The 23,920-nt window shown below is 61.1% G+C and overlaps 1 protein-coding gene across 1 annotated transcript; it reads right to left on the bottom strand.

Annotated features, from left to right (window-relative positions):
• Positions 1-244: 244 nt before the first annotated feature.
• Positions 245-14,848, bottom strand: AHNAK2 (AHNAK nucleoprotein 2). Its single transcript, XM_060293504.2, has 5 exons — positions 14,756-14,848; positions 13,907-13,990; positions 12,763-12,913; positions 11,915-12,099; positions 245-11,763 (listed from the first exon to the last, which is right to left on the bottom strand). The coding sequence occupies exons 2-5, from the start codon at positions 13,919-13,921 to the stop codon at positions 685-687; spliced, it is 11,430 nt and encodes a 3,809-aa protein (XP_060149487.2). The 5' UTR covers positions 13,922-13,990; positions 14,756-14,848; the 3' UTR covers positions 245-684.
• Between the last annotated feature and the right edge of the window lie 9,072 nt (positions 14,849-23,920).

Genomic DNA, 23,920 nt, shown 5'->3' on the forward strand with positions numbered 1-23,920 from the left:
GCTGTGCCCACCACCCACGCCTTGCGCTGCCTCCCCGGCCACACTGTGGACTCCTGGGCCCTCGCCTGCTTCCCCTTGGTCTCTCGCAGCCGCTGGCTCAGAGGAGGGTCTGGACAGACAAACGGATGAGTGAGCCGCCCCTGACTCTGCTTTCCCGAGCAACTTAGGACGGAGCGCGTGGGGGAGCGCAGGGATGGATTCCAACCAGAACAAACACCTCACAGTCAGCACTGGGGAAGCAGCACTGGATTTATTGCCCGTCCAGGGTCCCGGGAGCAGCCAGACAGGTCCCGTCTGCAGCCTGGCCGCAGCGGGTACACTGAGGGGCCGGGCACGCGGGGGGGGGGGGTGTGCCGCGGGCAAGCGGACGCCCACAGACCGTCCCGTGGGAACTCACGGCCTCTGCTGGCTCGCCCGCCCCCAGCCCAGGGCGCGTGCATTTGCCGCGCTGGCGGCCAGGCATCCAACAGCGGAGTGAGCTTGTTGCAAGCGAGCGGGGAGTGGGGTCTCCTGGAACACGCCGGACTCTGCCCGAAAGAGCGAAACGACCTTCACCAGGAGGCAGCAGCAGGACAGGAGTTGAACCCCAAACGACTTCTGCACCCACGGCCGTCACAGCCCCTTCTCCAAGCAGCAGTTGTGTTCTCGAGGGCCTGGTGGGCAGGGGTCTCGAGTAACACGTGTCTAACCAAGACCGTCAGGGGCACAGGACCCCGCGTGGGGCTGGGGTCGCGTGGGGCGTCCGGGTGCCGCCTCTGCTGCCGAGGCTCTGGGAGGCCGGCGTGTTTGGGGTCCCACTTCGGGGGGGCTGTGTGAGGGCGGGGCCCCGCCGCTCTCGGGCACCTCTGCTTCGCTCTCGGTGCTGTGAATCAAGGTGGACACGCGCGTCCTCACGGTGGGAGCTTCGCTGGGCCTCCTTTCATCTGTCTGTCTGTCCTCACTCTGTGGTGGGCCCGGGTGCAGGTGCATCCCGCCCTCTGGGTCCTGCTCCAGCAGGACCAGCCCCGTCCTTGCCGTGGACGTGGCCATCACTCTGGCGCCCGCAGTCTCCGCCGGCCCCCCGGCCCCCTCGCCCTCTGGAGAGAAGCTTTCTGGGGCATCAAAGAACGTGACCGCTTGTTCTTGGGCGTTTTGCTCTGCCAGAGCTGCCTCGTCTTCAGAGCTTTCGCTTTTCTTGGTGGGAGAGGAGGAGAGCCCTAATGTGGGGAATCGCAACCAGCCCGCCCTCTGGGGCTTCCTAGGGAGCTCTGCCTCGGGCCGTGCCCCAGGCTGTGTCTGGAGGGCAGCCGCCGCGCGGGCCTCGCCTTTGGAATCAGCGCGCGGCTCTTCCGCAGAGGAAGAAAAGCCAGTGTTCGGAAGCCAGAACCTGAACAGACCAGACCTTCTACCTCCTGGTTTCTGTCCTGGAGCCGAGCCTTCCTCTGCCGGGGAGCTAGCTGCCTCCCCGCCGGCTTCTTTAGGGGGAAATGCAAGAACCTCTGCACCCTCGGCCCTGTCGGAGCAGCTGTCGGCACCCTGGCGGCCAGAGTGCACCTTGGGCGTGAACGTTGGCTGTCCAGGCACATCGACACTGGGCGAGATCACTTCAGACGGTCCTGCGGTGTCCGGCTGCGGACCTCCAGAGGCGGGCTCTGCTCCCGGGGCGGCTTGCTGGGAAGCCTCCTGCAGGCCGTCCCTCAGCCGGGAGTCTCGGACACTCACCCGCGTGCGGGGCTCCGGCATCTTCACCTTCAGCAACGAGAATCCGTAAGAAGCCGTTTGGATCTCAGACGCGGGGATCTCCAGTTGCCGCACGACCTGGGTGGAAATAGCCTCGGGTCCCGAGAGGTCAGCCAACTCTGCCGTCGCCCTGCTGTGGACGGCGACCTCGGGGCCCTCTCCCTGCGTACGCTGAACGTGCACTCTGACCTCGGAAATGGGGGAAGCTTCCGGGGAGAAGCCAAGGGCCACGGGCTGCCCCCCGGGGGTCCCAGCACCTGCCCTCAGGATGCTGGCGCCCCAGACTCCCGGGCTTCCCTCGTGCAGGGCGTGGGCAAGGCTGCTCCCCGGGCACTGCACTTCTGTCACGGCGGGGATAAAGACATCGGCCTCGGAGCTGGGGTCAGGAAAGGCGAACCTTGGCACGCTTAACCTGGGCAGTCTGACAGTTACCACGGAGCCTTCCCAGGGCTGACCCATGTTAACGACAGAAACCTGGGACGGCCCGTCGGTCCTGGACGCCTTCAGTTTAATGGGGCCTTCAGGCTGGGAGGGCCATTCCTCTGCCCGCCCCTGCCCCGCAGCAAGGCCCGGTCCTGCAGGCCCAGCAGGAGGGGCCTGGGTTCCTGAAAGCCTGCCGCTAGGCATCTGAAGAGGGAGGGAGCCTTCGCCTGGACGGACCCTGGCCTCGGAAGGGGAAAGGCCTGCAGCAGGTGCCCCTGCAGGAGAGAGGTGCAGCTCTGAGCGTTTGTCCCCAGGACCTCTCTTTAGGACGTCTGCGTCTGCGTGGGACGCGAGCTCCGCTGCTGCCTCGTCTGCCCCTGCCTCTGGGGGCTGCAGGGACATAGCTTCTTCCACCTCTGACCCAGGAACCCCCTGACCCCTGACTGGAGCTGGGCTTTCTCCTTCCCTCAGTGTGCTGGCAGCAGGCGCGGGCACTGGCGCCCCCTGAGCCCCAGCCGCCCCCCTCTCCTTGGCGGGGCGCCGGAGGCTGGGCAGGCGGAGCGCGGGCATCCTGAACCAGCCCCCCTGCGAGGCCGCGCTCTCCACCGCGGGAGCGTCCACATCTGCTGGGCTGCAGGACGGCTGCTGGGGGTCTCCTACCGAGGGGGCCGTCGCCTCGCCGAGAGGCTGGCTTGCCGGGCCGTCCCGGAGCCCGTGCCCTTGGCTGCTGTGTCCCGGAGACGGAGGGTCAGCAGCTGACGAGCTCCCCCCCACCTTGGCCTTGCTGGGTCTGAGGTCGGGTCTGGCCAAGTCCAAAAGGGGAGCGTGGGCCTGTGGCAGATGGGGGTCCACGTCCACGCCTTCTGGAGCGCCACCCCCCGCCGGGGGCCTAGAGCGTGGAGCAGCGGGGTCTCCGCGTGGCAGGCCGGGCCCGCCCTCTGGAGTGAGCCCTGTGAGAGGTACGTGTTCCAGCACAGCGCAGCCAGGCGACCCCACGCCACTCTCCTCTCCGTCCTTCTCCGGAAGCGCGTCCACAGCCACCTCCACTGCAGACACAGGACACGCAGGGGGCACGCCCTTGTGACCCGTGTCCACAGCCACGCCGATCTCTGCGTCGTCCAGGCTGCATTCAGGGTCCTCTGGGGGCACCGCCCCCTTCTCTGGGGACCAGCTGAATGACGGAAGCTTGATCCACGGCATTTTTAAGGGACTATCTTTCCCTCCACGTTCAGTATCTTTAGCTGGGCTCTCACCTGCAGCCACTGCCGACGGCCACGCGCTGCGCGGCACAGCTGTGGAGTCCCGGCCCCGGGCAGGGCCAGTAGTGGACAGAGAGGGGGCACAACCCCCGGCACCGGCCCCCACCTCTGCATCGGCTGCTTCTGGGACAGAAAACCCGAACTTCGGTGGATGAAACTTAGGAAAACTCACCCGACCGTATGACGCAAGAAACATGGGGTCCACAGGGCCTGCGGGACTGTCAGTCTGGGATGCTGCAACTCTCTCCTGGGTTGGAAGACTGGCAGAACTTTCTGAGCTGGGAAGATAGGCATGGTTCTGGGAACAAGGGGCCGCTTCCAGAGGGAGCCCCGGGGAGACAGCGGCTCCAGGGAGAGTCACTTGGTATTTTGTGAGTACCTCACCCTTGGCGTCCCTCAGGTCCAGTTTGGGCCCCTCAATGTCCACCTTGGGCACCTTGATGCTGGGCTTCTCCAATTTGGGCAGGTGGCCTTTGAGCGCAATCCCCAGCGCCACTTCCCTGGGCTCTGCTCTGAGAAGGTGGCCCTCTGGGAGCTTCACGCCCACCTTGGCACCCTTGACCTCCAGCTCGGTGGAGGGCAGCTCGATGCTGAGGGCACTGGTCTTCACGTCGGCCTGCACCGAGGACAGGGTCACCTGGGCCGGGACATTGGGTACGGACTCTTCCAAGGCGGCTTCGACGGACTTGCTGGGAGCCGACACCCCAAAGGACGGTATCTTGAACTTGGGCATTTTGAACTTGCTGTCTCTGGCGGCCACCTCCTTGTCCCCAAAGGACACGTCACTCTCCAGCTTGGTTCCCGCAGCCTGGGTGTCCACCTCCACGCTGGGCAGTAACACCTCCACGTTGGGGGTAATCACCTCGCCCTTGGTGTCCTGCCGGTCCAGTTTGGGCCCCTTGAAGTCCACCTGGGGGGCCTTGAGGTCCACCTCGGGCACCTTGATGCTGGGTCCAGGCACCTTGGGCAGGTGGTCCTTAAGCCCGATTCCCGCCACTGCTTCCTTGGGCTCCACTTTGGGCAGGTGGCCCTCCGGGAGCTTCAGGCCCACCTCGGCGGCCTTGACCTCCAGCTTGGAGGAGGGCAGCTCGATGCTGAGGTCACTGGTCTTGACGTCGGCCTGCACCGAGGGCAGGGTCACCTTGGCCTGGGCCTTGGGCACAGACACCTCCACGGTGGCCTTGACAGACTTGCTGGGCGCTGACACCCCAATGGATGGCATCTTGAACTTGGGCATTTTGAACTTGCTGTCTCTGGCGGCCACCTCCTTGTCCCCAATGGACACATCGCCCTCCAGCTTGGTGCCCGCGGCCTGGCTGTCCACCTCCACGCTGGGCAGAGACACCTCCACATAGGGGGTCGTCACCTCGCCTTTGGCGTCCTTCAGGTCTAGTTGGGGCCCCTTGATGTCCACCTGGGGGCCCTTGATGTCCACCTTGGGCACCTTGATGCTGGGCATCTGCACCTTGGGCAGGTGGCCCTTGAGTTCGATTACCGCTGCCGCTTCCTTGATCTCTGCTTCGGGAAGGTGGCCCTCCGGGAGCTTCACGCCCACCTCGGCGGCCTTGACATTCAGCTCGGCGGAAGGCAGCTCGATGCTGAGGTCACTGGTCTTGACGTCGCCCTGCACCGAGGGCAGGGTCACCTCGGCCTGAGTCTTGAGCCCAGACCCCTCCAAGGAGGCTTCGACGGACTTGCTGGGCGCTGACACCCCGAAGAATGGCATCTTGAACTTGGGCATTTTGAACTTGCTGTCTCTGGCGGCCACCTCCTTGTCCCCAAGGGACACTTCGCCCACTAGCTTGCTGTCCGTGACCTGTGTGTCCACCTCCACGCTGGGCAGCGACACCTCCACGTCGGGGGTCGTCACCTCGCCCTTGGCGTCCTTCAGGTCCAGTTTGGGCCCCTTGATGTCCACCTTGGGCACCTTGATGCTGGGCATCTGCACCTTGGACAGGTGGCCCTTGAGTCCAATTTCAGCTGCCGCTTCTGTGGACTCCGCTTCTGGAAGGTGGCCCTCCGGGAGCTTTAGGCCCACCTCGGCGGCCTTGACCTCCAGCTTGGAGAAGGGCAGCTCGATGCTGAGGTCACTGGTCTTGACGTCGGCCTGCACCGAGGGCTGGGTCACCTTGGCCTGGGCCTTGGGCACGGACACCTCCACGGTGGCCTTGACAGACTTGCTGGGCGCTGACACCCCAATGGATGGCATCTTGAACTTGGGCATTTTGAACTTGCTGTCTCTGGCGGCCACCTCCTTGTCCCCAAGGGACACATCGCCCGCCAGCATGATGTCCGCGGCCTTGGTGTCCACCTCCACGCTGGGCAGCGACACCTCCACGTCAGGGACCGTCACCTCACCCTTGGCCTCCTTCAGGTCCAGTTTGGGCCCCTTGATGTCCACCTTGGGCACCTTGATGCTGGGCATCTGCACCTTGGACAGGTGGCCCTTGAGTCCGATTCCCGCTGCCGCTTCCGTGGGCTCCGCTTCGGGAAGGTGGCCCTCCGGGAGCTTCACGCCCACCTCGGCGGCCTTGACATCCAGCTCGGCGGAAGGCAGCTCGATGCTGAGGTCACTGGTCTTGACGTCGCCCTGCACCGAGGGCAGGGTCACCTCGGCCTGAGTCTTGAGCCCAGACCCCTCCAAGGAGGCTTCGACGGACTTGCTGGGCGCTGACACCCCGAAGGATGGCATTTTGAACTTGGGCATTTTGAACTTGCTGTCTGTGACGGCCACCTCCTTGTCCCCAAGGGACACATCGCCCGCCAGCTTGCTGTCCGCGACCTGGCTGTCCACCTCCACGCTGGGGAGTGACACCTCCACGTCGGGGGTCGTCACCTCGCCCTTGGCGTCCTGCAATTCCAGTTTAGGCCCCTTGATGTCCACCTGGGGGGCCTTGATGTCCACTTTGGGCACCTTGATGCTGGGCATCTGCAACTTGGACAGGTGGCCCTTGAGTCCGATTCCCGCCACTGCTTCCTTGGGCTCCACTTCAGGAAGTTGGCCCTCCGGGAGTTTCACGCCCACCTCGGCAGCCTTGACATCCAGCTCGGTGGAGGGCTGCTCGATGCTAAGGACACTGGTCTTGATGTCGGCCTGCACCGAGGGCAGGGTCACTTCGGCCTGGGCCTTGGGCACGGACACCTCCATGGCGGCCTGGACGGACTTGCTGGGCGCTGACACCCTGAAAGACGGCATCTTGAACTTGGGCATTTTGAACTTGCTGTCTCTGGCGGCCACCTCCTTGTCCCCAAGGGACACATCGCCCGCCAGCATGATGTCCGCGGCCTTGGTGTCCACCTCCACGCTGGGCAGCGACACCTCCATGTCGGGGGTCGTCACCTCGCCTTTGGCGTCCTTCAGGTCTAGTTGGGGCCCCTTGATGTCCACCTGGGGGCCCTTGATGTCCACCTTGGGCACCTTGATGCTGGGCATCTGCACCTTCGGTAGGTGGCCCTTGAGTCCGATTCCCGCCACTGCTTCCTTGATCTCTGCTTCGGGAAGGTGGCCCTCCGGGAGTTTCACGCCCACCTCGGCAGCCTTGACATCCAGCTCGGTGGAGGGCAGCTCGATGCTAAGGTCACTGGTCTTGACGTCGGCCTGCACGGAGGGCAGGGTCACTTTGGCCTGGGCCTTGGGCACGGACACCTCCATGGCGGCCTGGACGGACTTGCTGGGCGCTGACACCCCGAAGGACGGCATCTTGAACTTGGGCATTTTGAACTTGCTGTCTCTGGCGGCCACCTCCTTGTCCCCAAGGGACACATCGCCCTCCAGCTTGGTGCCCGCGGCCTGGGTGTCCACCTCCACGCTGGGCAGCGACACCTCCATGTCGGGGGTCGTCACCTCGCCCTTGGCGTCCTTCAGGTCCAGTTTGGGCCCCTTGAGGTCCACCTTGGGCACCTTGATGCTGGGCATCTGCACCTTGGACAGGTGGCCCTTGAGTCCAATTTCAGCTGCCGCTTCTGTGGACTCCGCTTCTGGAAGGTGGCCCTCCGGGAGCTTTAGGCCCACCTCGGCGGCCTTGACCTCCAGCTTGGAGGAGGGCAGCTCGATGCTGAGGTCACTGGTCTTGACGTCGGCCTGCACCGAGGGCCGGGTCACCTTGGCCTGGGCCTTGGGCACAGACACCTCCACGGTGGCCTTGACAGACTTGCTGGGCGCTAACACCCCAATGGACGGCATCTTGAACTTGGGCATTTTGAACTTGCTGTCTCTGGCGGCCACCTCCTTGTCCCCAATGGACACATCGCCCTCCAGCTTGGTGCCCGCGGCCTGGCTGTCCACCTCCACGCTGGGCAGAGACACCTCCACATAGGGGGTCGTCACCTCGCCTTTGGCGTCCTTCAGGTCTAGTTGGGGCCCCTTGATGTCCACCTGGGGGCCCTTGATGTCCACCTTGGGCACCTTGATGCTGGGCATCTGCACCTTGGACAGGTGGCCCTTGAGTCCGATTCCCGCTGCCGCTTCCTTGGGCTCCGCTTCGGGAAGGTGGCCCTCCGGGAGCTTCACGCCCACCTCGGCGGCCTTGACATCCAGCTCGGCGGAAGGCAGCTCGATGCTGAGGTCACTGGTCTTGACGTCGCCCTGCACCGAGGGCAGGGTCACCTCGGCCTGAGTCTTGAGCCCAGACCCCTCCAAGGAGGCTTCGACGGACTTGCTGGGCGCTGACACCCCGAAGGATGGCATTTTGAACTTGGGCATTTTGAACTTGCTGTCTGTGACGGCCACCTCCTTGTCCCCAAGGGACACATCGCCCGCCAGCTTGCTGTCCGCGACCTGGCTGTCCACCTCCACGCTGGGGAGTGACACCTCCACGTCGGGGGTCGTCACCTCGCCCTTGGCGTCCTGCAATTCCAGTTTAGGCCCCTTGATGTCCACCTGGGGGGCCTTGATGTCCACTTTGGGCACCTTGATGCTGGGCATCTGCAACTTGGACAGGTGGCCCTTGAGTCCGATTCCCGCCACTGCTTCCTTGGGCTCCACTTCAGGAAGTTTCACGCCCACCTCGGCAGCCTTGACATCCAGCTCGGTGGAGGGCTGCTCGATGCTAAGGACACTGGTCTTGATGTCGGCCTGCACCGAGGGCAGGGTCACTTCGGCCTGGGCCTTGGGCACGGACACCTCCATGGCGGCCTGGACGGACTTGCTGGGTGCTGACGCCCCGAAGGACGGCATCTTGAACTTGGGCATTTTGAACTTGCTGTCTCTGGCGGCCACCTCCTTGTCCCCAAGGGACACATCGCCCGCCAGCATGATGTCCGCGGCCTTGGTGTCCACCTCCACGCTGGGCAGCGACACCTCCATGTCGGGGGTCGTCACCTCGCCTTTGGCGTCCTTCAGGTCTAGTTGGGGCCCCTTGATGTCCACCTGGGGGCCCTTGATGTCCACCTTGGGCACCTTGATGCTGGGCATCTGCACCTTCGGTAGGTGGCCCTTGAGTCCGATTCCCGCCACTGCTTCCTTGATCTCTGCTTCGGGAAGGTGGCCCTCCGGGAGTTTCACGCCCACCTCGGCAGCCTTGACATCCAGCTCGGTGGAGGGCAGCTCGATGCTAAGGTCACTGGTCTTGACGTCATCCTGCACCGAGGGCAGGGTCACTTTGGCCTGGGCCTTGGGCACGGACACCTCCATGGCGGCCTGGACGGACTTGCTGGGCGCTGACACCCCGAAGGACGGCATCTTGAACTTGGGCATTTTGAACTTGCTGTCTCTGGCGGCCACCTCCTTGTCCCCAAGGGACACTTCGCCCACTAGCTTGCTGTCCGTGACCTGTGTGTCCACCTCCACGCTGGGCAGCGACACCTCCACGTCGGGGGTCGTCACCTCGCCCTTGGCGTCCTTCAGGTCCAGTTTGGGCCCCTTGATGTCCACCTTGGGCACCTTGATGCTGGGCATCTGCACCTTGGACAGGTGGCCCTTGAGTCCAATTTCAGCTGCCGCTTCTGTGGACTCCACTTCTGGAAGGTGGCCCTCCGGGAGCTTTAGGCCCACCTCGGCGGCCTTGACCTCCAGCTTGGAGGAGGGCAGCTCGATGCTGAGGTCACTGGTCTTGACGTCGGCCTGCACTGAGGGCCGGGTCACCTTGGCCTGGGCCTTGGGCATGGACACCTCCACGGTGGCCTTGACAGACTTGCTGGGCGCTGACACCCCAACGGATGGCATCTTGAACTTGGGCATTTTGAACTTGCTGTCTCTGGCGGCCACTTCCTTGTCCCCAAGGGACACATCGCCCGTCAGCATGATGCCCGCGGCCTGGCTGTCCACCTCCATGCTGGACAGTGACACTTCCACGTCAGGGACCTTCACGTCGCCTTTGGCGTCCTTCAGGTCCAGTTTGGGCCCCTTGATGTCCACCTCGGGCACCTTGATGCTGGGCATCTGCACCGTGGGCAGGTGGCCCTTGAGTCCGATTCCCGCTGCCGCTTCCGTGGGCTCCGCTTCGGGAAGGTGGCCCTCCGGGAGCTTCAGGCCCACCTCGGCGGCCTTGACATCCAGCTCGGCGGAAGGCAGCTCGATGCTGAGGTCACTGGTCTTGACGTCGGCCTGCACCGAGGGCAGGGTCACCTCAGCCTGGTCCTTGGGGCCAGACCCGTCCAAGGAGGCTTCGACGGACTTGCTGGACGCTGACACCCCGAAGGACGGCATCTTGAACTTGGGCATTTTGAACTTGCTGTCTCTGGCGGCCACCTCCTTGTCCCCCAGGGACATGTCGCCCTCCAACTTGGTACCTGCGGCCTGGGTGTCCACCTCCACGCTGGGCAGTGACACCTCCACGTCGGGGGTCGTCACCTCGCCCTTGGCGTCCTTCAGGTCCAGTTTGGGTCCCTTGATGTCCACCTGGGGGGCCTTGATGCTGGGCATCTGCACCTTGGGCAGGTGGCCCTTGAGTCCGATTCCCGCTGCTGCTTCCTTGGGCTCCGCTTCGGGATGGTGGCCCTCCGGGAGCTTCACGCCCACTTCAGTGGCCTTGACCTCCAGCTCGGCGGAGAGCTGCTCAATCCTAAGGTCACTGGTCTTGACGTCGGCCTGCACTGAGGTCAGGGTCACTTCGGCCTGGGCCTTGGGCACGGACACCTCCACGGCGGCCTGGACGGACTTGCTGGGCGCTGACACCCTGAAGGACGGCATCTTGAACCTGGGCATTTGGAACTTGCTGTCTCGCTCTAGTCCACCTTGGCCTTTCACGTCCGTCTCTAACGTTTCTACTGTGATGCTGATCTCCTTTTCCTTCTCTGTTTCCTGGAGTTGTGTCGCTTTGTCTCCTTTTGCCTCCTTCGCTGGCGACCACCCAAAGGAGGGCAGCTTGAACCTTAGCATTTTCATCTTCCCCTCCTTTTCGTCCGTGTGCGGGCCCCCGCCCTTGCTGTCCTCGTCTCTCTTCTGGGCTGCATCTTCCTCCGTTGCTCCTCCCTCTTGCGCTGGCGGATGGACTGGGGGTTGTCTGGGCCTGTGCTTTTCTGCTTCCCCTGCATCCTCCCCCTTGGCCTCCGTGCCCTCAGCAGAGACCCTTCTCTGCCGTGGTCCCTGCTGGAGAGCTGTCGCGGCTCCTTCTTTCTCGAGCACTTTTTCTTTGTAAAGTCCAAACTTGGGTGTCTTTAAAGTGGGTATGCGGCCATGGAATTCTGGTTGGTGGTTTTGGTGGGTGCCTTGGTCTGCTGAGTCTTGCAGAGACAGCCTGGCAGTGCCGAGCTCCAGCGCCTGCGTGCCTTCCCTGGCCCCCTCCCTGCTCTGTCCTGGCGCTGGGCCCAGCCCGGCTTCTCCCTGGGCCACAGTCTCCCCCCTGTCCTTGGCCTCTTTTGTCTTTCTTCGGGGTCTGGGTGCTGGGCCGGCCCCTTCCCCGGGGGCTCCCTCAGTGGGGAGGCCGGGCTCCGGGGGGGGCTCGGCGGCCTCTGGCACCCCTGCCATCCCGTCCTCTCTCCCGCCATGGGCGGCAGCCCTGGAGGCCTCTCGCCCAGAATCCCGGGGCCCTGTCTCCACCAGGACCTCAGCCTGGACTGTCCCCCCGTGGGCTCCCCTGCCCGACAGCCCCTTCCCTGAGCCCACCCGGAATCTCAGGTTCGGGAAGCTTTTCTTCCGCTGCCTGCCTGGCCCTGCTTCCGGGAGCTGGGCCTCCGTGTCTGTGCTCGTGGGGGACAGGTCAGGCACGTCCCCTCGCTCGCTGGCCTCCGAGGAGCTGTGCGACCTCCGGGGCCCTGGCCCACGCTTGCTCTTCAGAGCTTGGAATTTGGGCCAGGAGAGCCGCTCCCTCTGGGGCTGCCTGCCTCTGCCCTCCCTGGGCTTGGAGATGAGCCTCTCCTGGTCTCCATCCTCCTGCAGCGTCTCCGTGGGGGTCTCCGTGCGCCCTTCGGCGATATCCTGGTCCTGAAACAGGGAGAGAGCACCTTTTGGGCCCCGTACAGGGAGTCGAAGGCAGGGGCTCCGGGGACGGGAGGGGCGGTGGGGGTCCCCTCCCAGCCTCAGCCTGGGCACCCGGGGCCCGGCCGGGGCCAGTTTTGTGGCCATGCAAGCGCACCTGCTCCTTGCGGCCCCTCGAGCCACGTGGAGCGCCGCCGGAAGCTCCCTCCTCGTCCTCCCGGGCGGGAAGCTGCCGCCTGACTGTGAACTGAACCTTGTACGGCTCCGAGTACTGGAGGATTTTGAGAGCATCTTCGTATTTAATGTCGTCAAAGAATATGGTTGTGCTGAGCAGCTGATCCCCTAGACGAAGACAGAGCGGTCCCCGCACCTCAGTGCCCCGGACCTCGTCGGGCCTCACGGGAGGGGTCCACAGGGGTGCGTGACCGAGGAGGCGACCCTGCTCAGGCTGCCCGGCCCCTTCCTTCTCTTGAGCCCCGGGTGGGAAGGAGCCCCCATTTCCAAGCAGAAAACCTGTCAGAGCGGGTGGCCCCAGCCCGGACACGGCTAGGTAGTCTCTAGGGACTCATCTGAGTTCACTGTGGCCCGTCCCCCTCAGGCCCCACCCGATCCTAACGGGACCACGGGGACGTGGGGGTGGGGTCGTGGCACCCGATCCTGATGGGACCACGGGACGTGGGGTGGGGTCGTGGCACCCGATCCTGACGGGACCATGGGGACGTGGGGATGGGGGACCACGGGGACGTGGGGATGGGGCCATGCTGAGTCCACTGTGGCCCGTCCCCCTCAGGCCCCACCCGATCCTGATGGGACCACGGGACGTGGGGTGGGGTCGTGGCACCCGATCCTGACGGGACCATGGGGACGTGGGGATGGGGGACCATGGGGACGTGGGGATGGGGGATCACGGGGACGTGGGGATGGGGGACCACGGGGACGTGGGGATGGGGGGCCACGGGACGTGGGGATGGGGGACCACGGGGACGTGGGGTGGGGCCGTGGCACCTTCTCTCAGGCTGAAGAGCTTGGCAGCTGAGGACTCCTTCAGCACCTGCTTGACAAAGATCCCCTGGTCCCCGCCGCCCGTGACAATGTAGCCACTGGCTCCGGCCTCCACCTTGGTCTTCAGTGTCCCCTCCGTCGCCTCCTGCGTGGACTAGAAGCACATCGGGCCCCAGTGAGCATACGCCCGCCCCACAGTGGGCATGGCTGCTGGGAGGCTGCCTCCCCTGAGGCCAGGGACCCCGGAGTCCTCCGTCATTGGGCAGCTGAGCCCGGGCACGGGGTCCAGGCTCTGGGGGAAGCCAGCTGCCGCCGTCTCAGCTGGGAGCAGCCTCCCCTGTCCCCGACCCCTCCTGCCAGGACTCAGGAGCAGCCCGGCCCCGACCGTCCGGGCCCAGCAGGGCTTGGCAAGCAGCGGGGACAGTTTTCTGCCTGCACGTGGCCAAAGCGCTCCTTCATCATCTCCTGGCTCACCGCCACCCTCACTCCAAAGCGCTCCTTCATCAGCTCCTGGCTCACCGCCACCCTCACTCCAAAGCGCTCCTTCATCATCTCCTGGCTCACCGCCACCCTCACTCCAAAGCGCTCCTTCATCAGCTCCTGGCTCACCGCCGCCCTCACGCCGAGCACCAGTTACATACGAGGCAGCTGGTGCTCAGACCAAGGAGGGCCATAAACGCTGAGGAAAAGACCGGAAGCGGCAGGGCCAGCCTGGCCTCGGACACGACAGCTCCTCTGGGTCTGGGAGAGAGTTAGGATTGCTGGGGCCGCCAGTGACAGCAGGCAGCGCACCCTCCTGGCTGGGAGCCTACAGAGCCCAGCCCCTTCCGTGGCCCTGGACGCAGCAGGCAGCAGCCGTACCCACTGTACAGCTGAGAACACTGAGGTCCGTGCGCCCGGGTCCATCTGGTCAGCAGGCTGGGCCCTTCACCGTGAGAGCAGAGGGGTCTGGGGGCCGGCCTGGACCAGTGTTCCGGAGCCCCTACCCACCCCCGGGCCTGATGAGGGAGGTGGCACGCCCGTCCGCAGGGCACAGGGCCACACTGCCGGCTTTCCGGCTCCTCGCCTTCTCGCTCTGGCCCTGGCTTCCCCCGCCGGAGCCCGTGTGGACGGGCCGCCCCCCCACATCAGCTCCTGGCACACCCACCTCCAGACGGCTCATCCTGGAAAGCGTCTGCGAGTCCCCCGAATCCCGCTTCCACCAGGACCTCCGCCTCCTTGGCGTGTCTTCCTGCAGCAGCGACAGACAGCGGGTCACCAACCTGCCCCTGCCCAGGGGACGGGAGGGACTCGGGGAGGCCCCAGCTCAGGGGCTAGATCCCCCAGAGTGTGCTGTGTGCAGGGGGAGCTGAGTTCCTCCAGGGGGAAGGTGACTCTGGGCCTTTGTGATTCCCACAGGGCCCAGCCCCCGTGTCCGCAAGTAGAGGGGGCAAAAAAGAAACAGTACAAGAAGGAGGCCTTTGGGACTTCCCTGGCGGTCCAGTGGTTAGGACTCCGTGCTTCCACTGCAGGGGGCACGGGTTCGATCCCTGGTCAGGGAACTAAGATCCCACATGCCGCCGCACGGCACGGCCAAAAGAAGTAAGTACGTAAACAATTCTGAAGAAAGAATGAGGCCTTCAGTAAACACGCCTGGTCCATGCCTTCCCCCAGGTGTCTCCAGGGGTGGCCGCGGGACCCTGTCTATGTCTCCTCGTCAGAGAGGGCACGTGTGTGCACATATCCTGTGCCCCGTCGCACGCAGGAGCACGAGGTCTGTTCCCCACGCACACACACGTGTGCCATCTCAAGTGCGTCCTGGCCAGCTGATGGGAGGGCTCCAAGGAGGACCGAGGAGTCAGAGAGGACAGCTGAGCGGACGCCGCTGTGGCAGGGCAGCGTGGCTGCACAGGTGCGAGCGTGAGGTGCCCACACGGGGGATGCAGGAGGCGTGGTCACCTGTGGCCGCACACCTGAGCCTTCCCCGAGCCTCTGGCTGTCTGTGGAGCAGGCTTACCGGGAGTCCGAAGCCGGCGCCCTCAGTCACGTACTCGTAGACGGGCGAGGACCCCTGTGGCCGGGGCCGAATGATCTCATCCACAGACCCTTCCGTCACCTGGCAGGAGGAGAGAATCAGGTCACCCTCAGCCACTTGGGCTCTGCTCAAGTCCAGGAAAGGAGCGGGTGGGGGCTACGAGTGGGGCACATCCTCCCTGGACCTCACTTACGGACTGGTCCTCCGCGGTTTCTGCATCTGGCTCTTCAGGCTGCAACTGCCGGCCAGACGCTGCAAAGGGAAAGGAGGAGTCAGTGGAGGCTTGCAGGTGGGCAGAGCAGAGGGTGGAGCTGGGGGCAGGGGCCCAGGAGAGGCTGTGTACCACAGAGGTGGTGTAACCCTGGACCCTGGGTCTGGGAGCACATGCAGGGGTCGGGGGAGGACACACAGCCCCTGAGCCAGGGAGAGTGTGAGATCAGGTGTGATGGCAGTGAGCCAGGACAGACAAAGTTGATGGCTTCACAGAGTTAGTCACAGAAAGTTACTGAACAAACACACAAACAAAGCAATAACTACCACCCTGACGGGGAGAGTCAGGATCCAGAGTTACTATAATAATGTCCAGCGTTCAACAGAAAACTACATGACATGTACAGAATCAAGCAGGTAGGATCCACACTGAGGAGCAGAGCAGTTAATGGAAACAATCTTCGAATGTCCACAGCTGTTGAATTCGGCACAGACTCCAAAGCAACATTCATAAATTTATTCAAAAAAGTGAAGGAGACCATGTTTAAAGAATTAATGAAAAATATGATGACAATGGCCCAATGAAGAAAGAATGTCATAAAGAAATAGAAATTATATTAAGAAAAAAGAAAAAAGCCAAATGGAAACTCTGAAGTTGAAAGTTTCCTAGAGGGGCTCAATAGAGGGCTGAGATGCCAGTGGAAGGAAGCAAAAAACTTGTAGGTTAGGGGAATTCCCTGGCAGTCCAGTGGTTAGGACTCGGCACTTTCACTGCCAGGGCGCAGGTTCAATCCCTGGTTGGGGAACTAAGATCCCTCAAGACACACAGTGCAGCCAGAAAAAACAAAAAATGACCAAACAAAACAAAAAACTTGTAGATTGATAGAAATTAACCAATTTGAAGAACAAGGGGAAAAGGATTGAAGGAAAATGAATAGAGCCTCAGAGATCTGTGAGATGACATTAAGAACACCAATATATGTGTAGTTGAAGTCTCAGAAGGAAACGAGAGAGAGAGAGAGAGAGAGGGGGGCAGAAAAAAATGTTTGAAAGAATAATGGCTAAAAACAATCTATGGATCTCAGAAGCTCAACAAACCCCAGTAGGATAAACACAAAGGGATCCAGACCTGGACAATCACATCAAAATGTTCAAGGGAAAGAGAAAAATTTGAAAGCAACAAGAGAGAAGTGGCCCATCACATTTACCAGTACAGCAATACAATTACTAGTCAACACCACAGAAGCTAGAAAAAAGCGGAACAGTATATTCAAATTGCTGAAAGAAAAACTTTGTTAACCATGAATTCTACATCTAGCAAACTGTCCTTCAAAAATAAAGGCAAAATAGGGACTTCCCTGGTGGCACAGTGGTTAAGAATCCACCTGCCAGTGCAGGGGACATGGGTTCAAGCCCTGGCCCAGGAAGATCCCACATGCCACAGAGCAACTAAGCCCATGTGCCACAACTACTGAGCTTGCACTCTAGAACCTGTGAGCCACAACTACTGAAGCCCGTGTGCCTAGTGCCCGTGCTCTACAACAAGAGAAGCCACCGCAATGAGAAGCTCACGCACCGCAATGAAGAGAGTGCCCCGCTCACCGCAACTAGAGAAAGCCCGTGCGCAGCAATGAAGACCCAATGCAGCCAAAAATAAATAAATGAAATAAATAAATTTATTTTAAAAAAAGATGAAAAAGATGTGTAGCTAGTAAGTCAGTAGTGGAAATAAAATGCAATACTAAAAATACACGTTGTTTTATACATATATATAATGTATATAAATAATTTACATTAATATATAAAGTTAATATATAATTAATTATATATAACGTATACATCTATATTCGTTTATAGATACAAAATTTATATTTATATATGTAATATATGTTATTAAGTAATTATATACCTGTGTATATATTTAATTAATTCTAAAACAAGACAAGGAACCAGGGAAAGAGGAGCAAAGGATGGTTGGAATAAAATAGAAAGCAATTAGCAAGATGGTAGGATTTAAACCAGCCATTTTGACAATACATTAAATATAAAAGGACTTAAAATTCCAATCAAAAAGGTAGAGATTATCAGATTAAATTTAAAAAGCAAGACCTGACTACATGCTATCTAGGAGAAATGGACTATAAACAAAAAGAAGTTAAAAGAAAAGGAAATAAAAAATACATACAGTGCAAAAACTAATCATTTCATAATAATAAAGGGCACAATTCATAAAAAAAAATAATAACAAACCTAAGTCTGTATATACCTAGTAACAGAGGCTAAAAGCACTGAAGTGAAAGCTAGCAAAAATGAAAGGACAAAAAAGACAAATCCACAATTACAGTAGAGATTGTAACATTCCTCTCAGTAATCGATAACCTTACAAAACAGAATAGGTAAGAACACTGATCCACCCATCAACCAATGAGGCCACGGCGGAGATCACTCCTCCTGACAAGAGCAGAGTACACATTCGTCTTAAGTGCACATGGGACATTCACCAAGATAGATCATAGGCTAGCTCATTTAAATGTCTCAGTAAATTTAAAATAATTAAGACCATTTCAAATCAGCTAGGTATTTTCTCTGACTCTCAACGGAATCAAGACGGTACAGTATAACCGCTGTGAAAACGAATAGGAAGTCCAGAATGGTCCCACACTTTGTAAGATCAGTTAACTTTTGACAAAGCAGCCAAGTTATTTCAATAGAAAAATAATAGTCTTTTCAGCAATGGTGCTGGGACAAGTGGATATTTATTTGGGGAAAAAAAACCTAGACCCTTACAACATAGCACATGTAAAAATTAACTCAAAATGAATCATAGAGCTAAATGTAAAACTTAAAACTATAAAACTTCTAGAAGAAAACACAGGAGAAATTCTTCACCACCTTGGGGGAGGCAGTGTTTTCTTAGGCAGGATACAAAAGTGTGAATCATAAAAGAAAATCTGATCAATCATATTTCATCATAATTAAATACTTCTAGTCTTGAAAGACATTCTTTAGAAAATGAAAAGGCAAATTCAATATATCCGACAAAGAACTTGCATCCAGAAGAATTTCTGCAAATCAATAGAAAAAGACAAAAAATTAAAAAAACCTCAATTAAAAGTGGGCAAAAGATTTAAACAGACACTTCACAAAAGAAGATGTACCAGTAAGCACGGAAAAGATGGTCAACTTCTTTAGTCGTCAGGGAAAAGCAAATTATTAATAAAACCAATGGCACAAAACAAAGGTCCCGGAACCAGACTCATACAGATATAGCGCTGTGGGAAGGTAATGATCTTTTCAGTCAGCAGTGTGGGGTCCACTGGAAATTCACAGGGAATAATATTGATATCGACCCCTAGGTCAGCCCCAGGAAGTATTAATTCCATGTGGATTGCAGATCCAAAGTTTAACGATACAGTTTCCAGAAGATAAACCAAAATGACACTGGGGATAGGGAAACAATTCTTAACCAGGACACAGACAGCACTAGCCTTAAAGGAAACAACTGATTAATTGTTAAAATTATTAAATTAGGGACTTGCCTGGTGGCACAGTGGTTAAGAATCCAATGCAGGGGACACGGGTTCAACCCCTGGTTGGGAAGTAAGATCCCACATGATGTGCAGCACCGCCAAAAAAAACAGTAGAACGAAAAAAACTTGGGAGTCTCTGTCCGATGAACTGCGTCCACAGACAGTGTGGGTGAATTTCACAAACTTAGTGCTGCAATAGAGCTAGACATAAAGAGCTCAAACAGAACCCACTGCACGCAGTTCACAGGTGCACTGGTGTTGGAAGTCCTTTGGGAGGGGGCAGACCAGCGGGGGAGAGGCCTCTGGTGAGGATAAGGGGTACTGGTTACACCAGTGTGTCCACTTTGGGAAAAATGCATCCAGCTACACACATATGATTTGTACCTTTCCCAAAAAATGTTTAAATTCTACATAAAATTGAAATGAGGAAATTATAAACTTTATGCCAATAAATCTGAAAAGGTAGAGGAATTGGACATATTCCTAGAGAAATAACCGCGAGCACCGCACGAGGAGAAACAGGCTACGTAAATAGTCCTGTGATGATTCAACAACAAAAGCCCTTCCTTAAAACCGGTCCACAAGCACCTCCGGGCCCAACGCCCCCAGAATTGTCCTCAGTATTCCAGGAGAAGCAGCCCAGGATCTCACACTAGGTCTGGCCCTGGGCTCAGCCACACCGTCTGTGTCTGTGACTGCATTGTTGGTGAGGAGGGGACACGGGTGCCCACTCCCAACCCACCGCAGCCAGCAGGGCTCAGAGCCGGGAGGGAATCCCTGTCCCACGGGCCGGGCAGCCGGCCTGGGCACCAGGCACGTCCCAGCCCCCATGGAACACACGGGGGAAGCCCAGTCCTGGCGGGAGTGCAGGTTTGGCTGCTACCCTCTGGCCAATTTGCTGTGTGACCCTGAGCAAGCCTGTCCCTTCTCTGAGCCCTGATTTCCCCATGGATGTCAGAGGGCTACTCTGCCAGAAGCCCAGAGGGACCGCAGGGAGTGGGAGGTGGGCACAGGGAGTGGGAGGTGGGCGGAGAGGAGGTTGTGGAGGAGGCGGAGGGGAGGGGGGGGAGCGCGGCGGGGAGGGGGGAGCGAGTCCCAGGCTGATTCAGGCCCCGCCCCCGGGAGCAGTGGCGATCAAAGCCTGTCCCCCACCGAGCCCGCTGCCCTGCGCGGAAGCCAAGGGCAACGGCAGCTGACCCCACTCTCTCCGGCCGCAGTTCCCCTTCCAGTTCTGCCGAGACCCTCACCCCCAGCCGCAAAGTGGGCGCGCTGTGGGTGAGCAACGAGGAATCTGAGGCTGGGGGAGGGGAAGCCACTGGCCCGAGGGGGCTCAGCCCGCGGGGCTGCGCGGGGACTAGACGCGGCGGGCGGAGTCCAGGGTGGCCGCGCTCCCACCCCGGCCATCCCGGGACCGGTCATTGCGGGGCTGCCTCTCTCGCCCTGTGACCGGCTGGGGGTGTCGGAGGGTCCCCACCGGCCCGGGCTCGGGGCTGGGGCAGCCGGCAGAGCGGCGGGGAGGTCTGCGGAGCTGCGCGGACGCGCCCAGAAAGGCAGCCCGGCCTCCCCTGAGCCCCACAGCTTTCTCTGAGTCACCGCAAGGCAAGGCCCGGACCGCCCTCCGCGCGGGGCAGGCAGGTGTGTCCCTGGGGGCGAGGGCGGCGGTCCGCCCAGACCTGGGAAGGCTCTGGACCGCGGCTGCTGGAGGATGGGACCCCGAGCGGCTGTGCGGTCGGGCCAGCCAGCGGGGCCTTGGGCTGGGCGCTGTGTGTCAGGGGCGGTGCGGTGGAAGGCCCCGAATTCGGCGGGGACACCCGGGCCCTGAGAAGCCGTACCCCCAGATCCGCTCCAGGGCAGGGGTGAGGAAAGGTGTTAGCAGCCGGGAACCTGGGGACGGGGGAGGCTCAGCCAGCCCTGCTCCAGCTGGACCACCGCGCCTGCCTCTGGGCCCCCACCCGGCCCAGTCCTGCCCTCCCAGCCACCCGCTTGGATGCAAGAGCCCTACACCCGAGGTAGGAACAGAAAGCGGGGCTCGGGGAGGCGGGGACAGGCCTCGCCCAAGGTCAGACCGCTGGGAAGATGCCCGGCGGGTCCCTCTGCACCCTTAGGACAGAGCCCCAGGCTGGCTGGAGCCTGGCCGAGATGCACAAACAGGAAGGAGGAAATCCTGCCTGCCACAGGGCAAGGCCGCCAGCAGCCCTGCCAGCCTCAGACGTGCCCCTGGGGAGGGAAAAGGAGGCACTCAAGCACCCCCCAGAGCACTGTCCTGACAGTCCCCATGTCCTGAGGGCCCCACCCCCTGAGTGCAAGGGAGGTGTCCTAACAGCCTGCCTGGCCTGGCCTTGGCCCCACAGATAGCCCAGACCCAGCAGTCGCCTCGAATAATGACTAATAAAATAAGGTCACCAAAGCCCCGCTTTACAGAGAAGGATGTGGAGGTGACATGCTGGCGCCTGGTACGTCGCCAAATGCCCTTCCCCCCGTCCTCGAGGCTCAAGGCCCTGCTGTGACCCCAGCACCCTGGTTGGGCTACGTGTCCATCCAGCCCCTCACCCTAACTCTTCCATGGCCTCAAACACTACCTACCGGGGGCCTTGGGTGCGGGGCGTGGTTGGCACCAGGCCAGCTGAAAAGCTTCGCTCCCGGGAATTGTAATATTCTGGGGTGGGACCTCCAGAAAGTGAGTCTATGGAGGGGGCAGAGCCGAGATGTGCGATGCTGGCTGAGGGGGACCTGGTGGAGGGGGTGCAGAAAGGGGGCATTTGCCTGGATGACTTCCCCATACTCACCTTGCCCTTTGGGCCCCGGACTGAGTTGGGGCCTCTCCCGCCAGCCCCCAGCCAACTGCGGCTTCTTAGGGGGCCCAGAGCAGGGCCACTCGTGGGTGTGGCAGTTTTGCTTAAACAGAACCCAAGTTTGCATCCAAACTGGCCGCTGCCAGGGCCCAGCTCCAGCCTCCAAGTGGGGCCGGGCGTGGGCGCAAGTTGGTGTGTCACGAGGGCAGCGGTGGGGCTGGGGGACTGTGAGAGCGGTGGGGAGGAGAGCTGCGAGCAAAGGAGGGCCCTAGATAGTGGCCTGAGTGTCCAGCCTTGGGTGCGCGTGCGCGTGTGTGTTTATGAGCACGAGGGCGTCTGCTCACGGGGTGTTCGTGCTTGTGCTGGGTGTGTGTGTGAACGTGCACAGCCTCAGCTGAGGCCCCCGGCCGGCCCAGGGAGCCGAGAGAGTGGGAGCCCCGGATGTAGGCTCCCTCCTCGGGGGATGCTGGTGCCCACAGGGGCGCACGGGACGCTCGGCCTCACCCCATCCTGGAACCCCACGAGGAAAGTGCCGAGCTCGGCTGACTTGTCATGAGACCGTCAGACTTTCTGAAGCAACACCCAGGGGCAGCCGAGGGCCCGCCCCGCCTCCCCAGCATTTCCCAAGATGAGCCTGCTGCACAGGGGCGCATTCCAGCCTCCTGCTCTGCCTCCAAGGCTTCGGGAGGGCCCAGGAACCAGCCTCGGCCTGCCCGGGCCTGGGGGCCAGCACTCCTCACCCGCCCCGCGGCCACTGCCACTGCAGCCGCAGCAGCAACCAGTTTTCCCATCGCCCTCTCCGGCCTGTCAGTCCTCCTGGCCCGCCAACATCGGCAGCCTCCCCAGTCTGCACCGCTGCTGCCTGGGCCCCAGACCTCCGGAGCTGAGCTCCAGAGCAGGCTCTGCCCCGACCTCTGTCCTTTCCACATGCAGTTTCCTCCGCTTGGCCACCCTGTCATCATCTCTGGCCACTGCCTGGTCCCTGGTCCCTAGAGCAGTCTCACAAACGTTCAGAGCCCGGCCCCCACCAGGTGAACGCTAGTGCTGGGCACAGGTGGGCAGAGGAAGGGAAGGTGAGTCCCGCCCAGCCTGAGGGCGCAGCGGGGTCTCGAGGGCTGGGAGGGGCAGCAGGTGGGCCCGGCGCTTCTCCTCCTGCACCTGGAGACACCGAGACCGGAAGCAGGCCCACCAGTCCACCACCTCCCTGGGCCCGGCAGCCGAAAGGAGCATCCCCACCTCCTGTCCACCCCAACAGGACCAGCGGGCCCGAGTCTCTTTCTTTCTGGGCTGAAAGGCCAGCACCTAGATGCCCAGCATGGTGTGACCCTGTGACAGGGCAGCCCACCACCACGGGCACCCCCCCCGCCCACCTGGCACCTGCAGGTAAGCGTGTCTGAAGCACCCTCCCGCCACCCCCCAGGGCTCCCAGTGCACCAAACGGCCATCTTCTGAGGACCCCCTGCAGGCCACACGGCCCAGCCTTGGGGATCTGCCTGTCCTGGGACTGAAATGGCCATGCTGGTGCCCTTGGGCACCCTCCAACATCGGCTGGAGCTGAAGCAGGGCAGAGTCAGGGAGATGCCCGGCCTGGCTCTGCCACCCCCCACCCCTGTGCCCCCACCCTCCACCTGCTGGGTGGTGAGGTGATCAGGTGCCCCAGGGCTAAACCCAGGAAGGCAGGGGACAGGGGGCGCAGTGTGGGCACAGAAGACAGCGCAGCCACTTACCGAGCCCGACGTCCTCCCAACTTGCCCAGAGGTGAAGGTCCCAGGTTTGCAGCTCCCTCTGGCTGTCCTCCCCACTCCTCGCCTCCACAGCCCCTCCCTCCACCGCCCCGCCCACAAGCCCCTTCTCTGCTGTGCCAAGAGCCCGCCAAGCCCCCTTCGCCCTACCAGAGGGACTGGGCGGGTCCCCTTACAGGCCCCCACAGCTGGGCCAGGCCCCCGCCCCTCCCCCAGAGCGCCCCCGCAGGCCGAGCAGCTGACTGGGGGAGGAGACACCGCCCAGCTCGGGGTGTGTGAGTCACTCACACCGCCCCGGTCCAGTCTAGTCCTGCTGTGTGGACAGACTCAGATGTCACACAGGACCGTTCCGGCAGGCTGTGCACGAGCCTGGGACAGAGGCTGAGGGCTGTCGGGCTGGGGGTACAGGGGAGGGGTGTGGAGGCATAGCCCAAGGCGGGGACGGAGGCCCTTCCAGGAGGGAGCCAGGATGGGCACAGGCTACTGCTGCCTCTGGAACCTCAGTGCTGCACGGCCCCCCAGACTCTGCTGAGACCACTGCCCAGGGCACAGCCAGCCCCTTCCACAAAGGCCAGAGCGGGGCCAGACCAAGCCCACCCACGGCCTGGGCCAGTGGCCTTGGGGAAGGTGGCCTTGGCCACTGCCCCCCTGCCCATGCCCTTGGAGGGTGGGTCCCCGGAACCAGCAGTTTTAACCACCCCCTCCCCAGTCGTTGCCCAACTCCCCCGCTCCCCAGACCCCACCTGCCGGGCCTGCCCCCTCCTGTCACCTCACCCTTCTGCCCCCAGGACTCCCAGCTCCTGCCCTGGGGGACCCCTGAGGGGGGCGGGAGAACGCGGATTCTGGCTCCAAGGCCCCTCCCAGCTCCAGGAG

The sequence above is a fragment of the Globicephala melas genome, chromosome 2 (genome assembly GCF_963455315.2).
Source record: "Globicephala melas chromosome 2, mGloMel1.2, whole genome shotgun sequence".
Classification (NCBI taxonomy): domain Eukaryota; kingdom Metazoa; phylum Chordata; class Mammalia; order Artiodactyla; family Delphinidae; genus Globicephala; species Globicephala melas.

What these genes read in the sequence shown, in the direction of transcription:
- AHNAK2 (XM_060293504.2), bottom strand. An exon ending in GCTCTTCAGCCTGAGAGAAG is followed by an intron (nt 12,100 to 12,762) that starts GTGCCACGGCCC and finishes GTCTTCGTCTAG; the next exon opens with GGGATCAGCTGCTCAGCACA. An exon ending in CGAGGGGCCGCAAGGAGCAG is followed by an intron (nt 11,764 to 11,914) that starts GTGCGCTTGCAT and finishes TCCCTGTTTCAG; the next exon opens with GACCAGGATATCGCCGAAGG.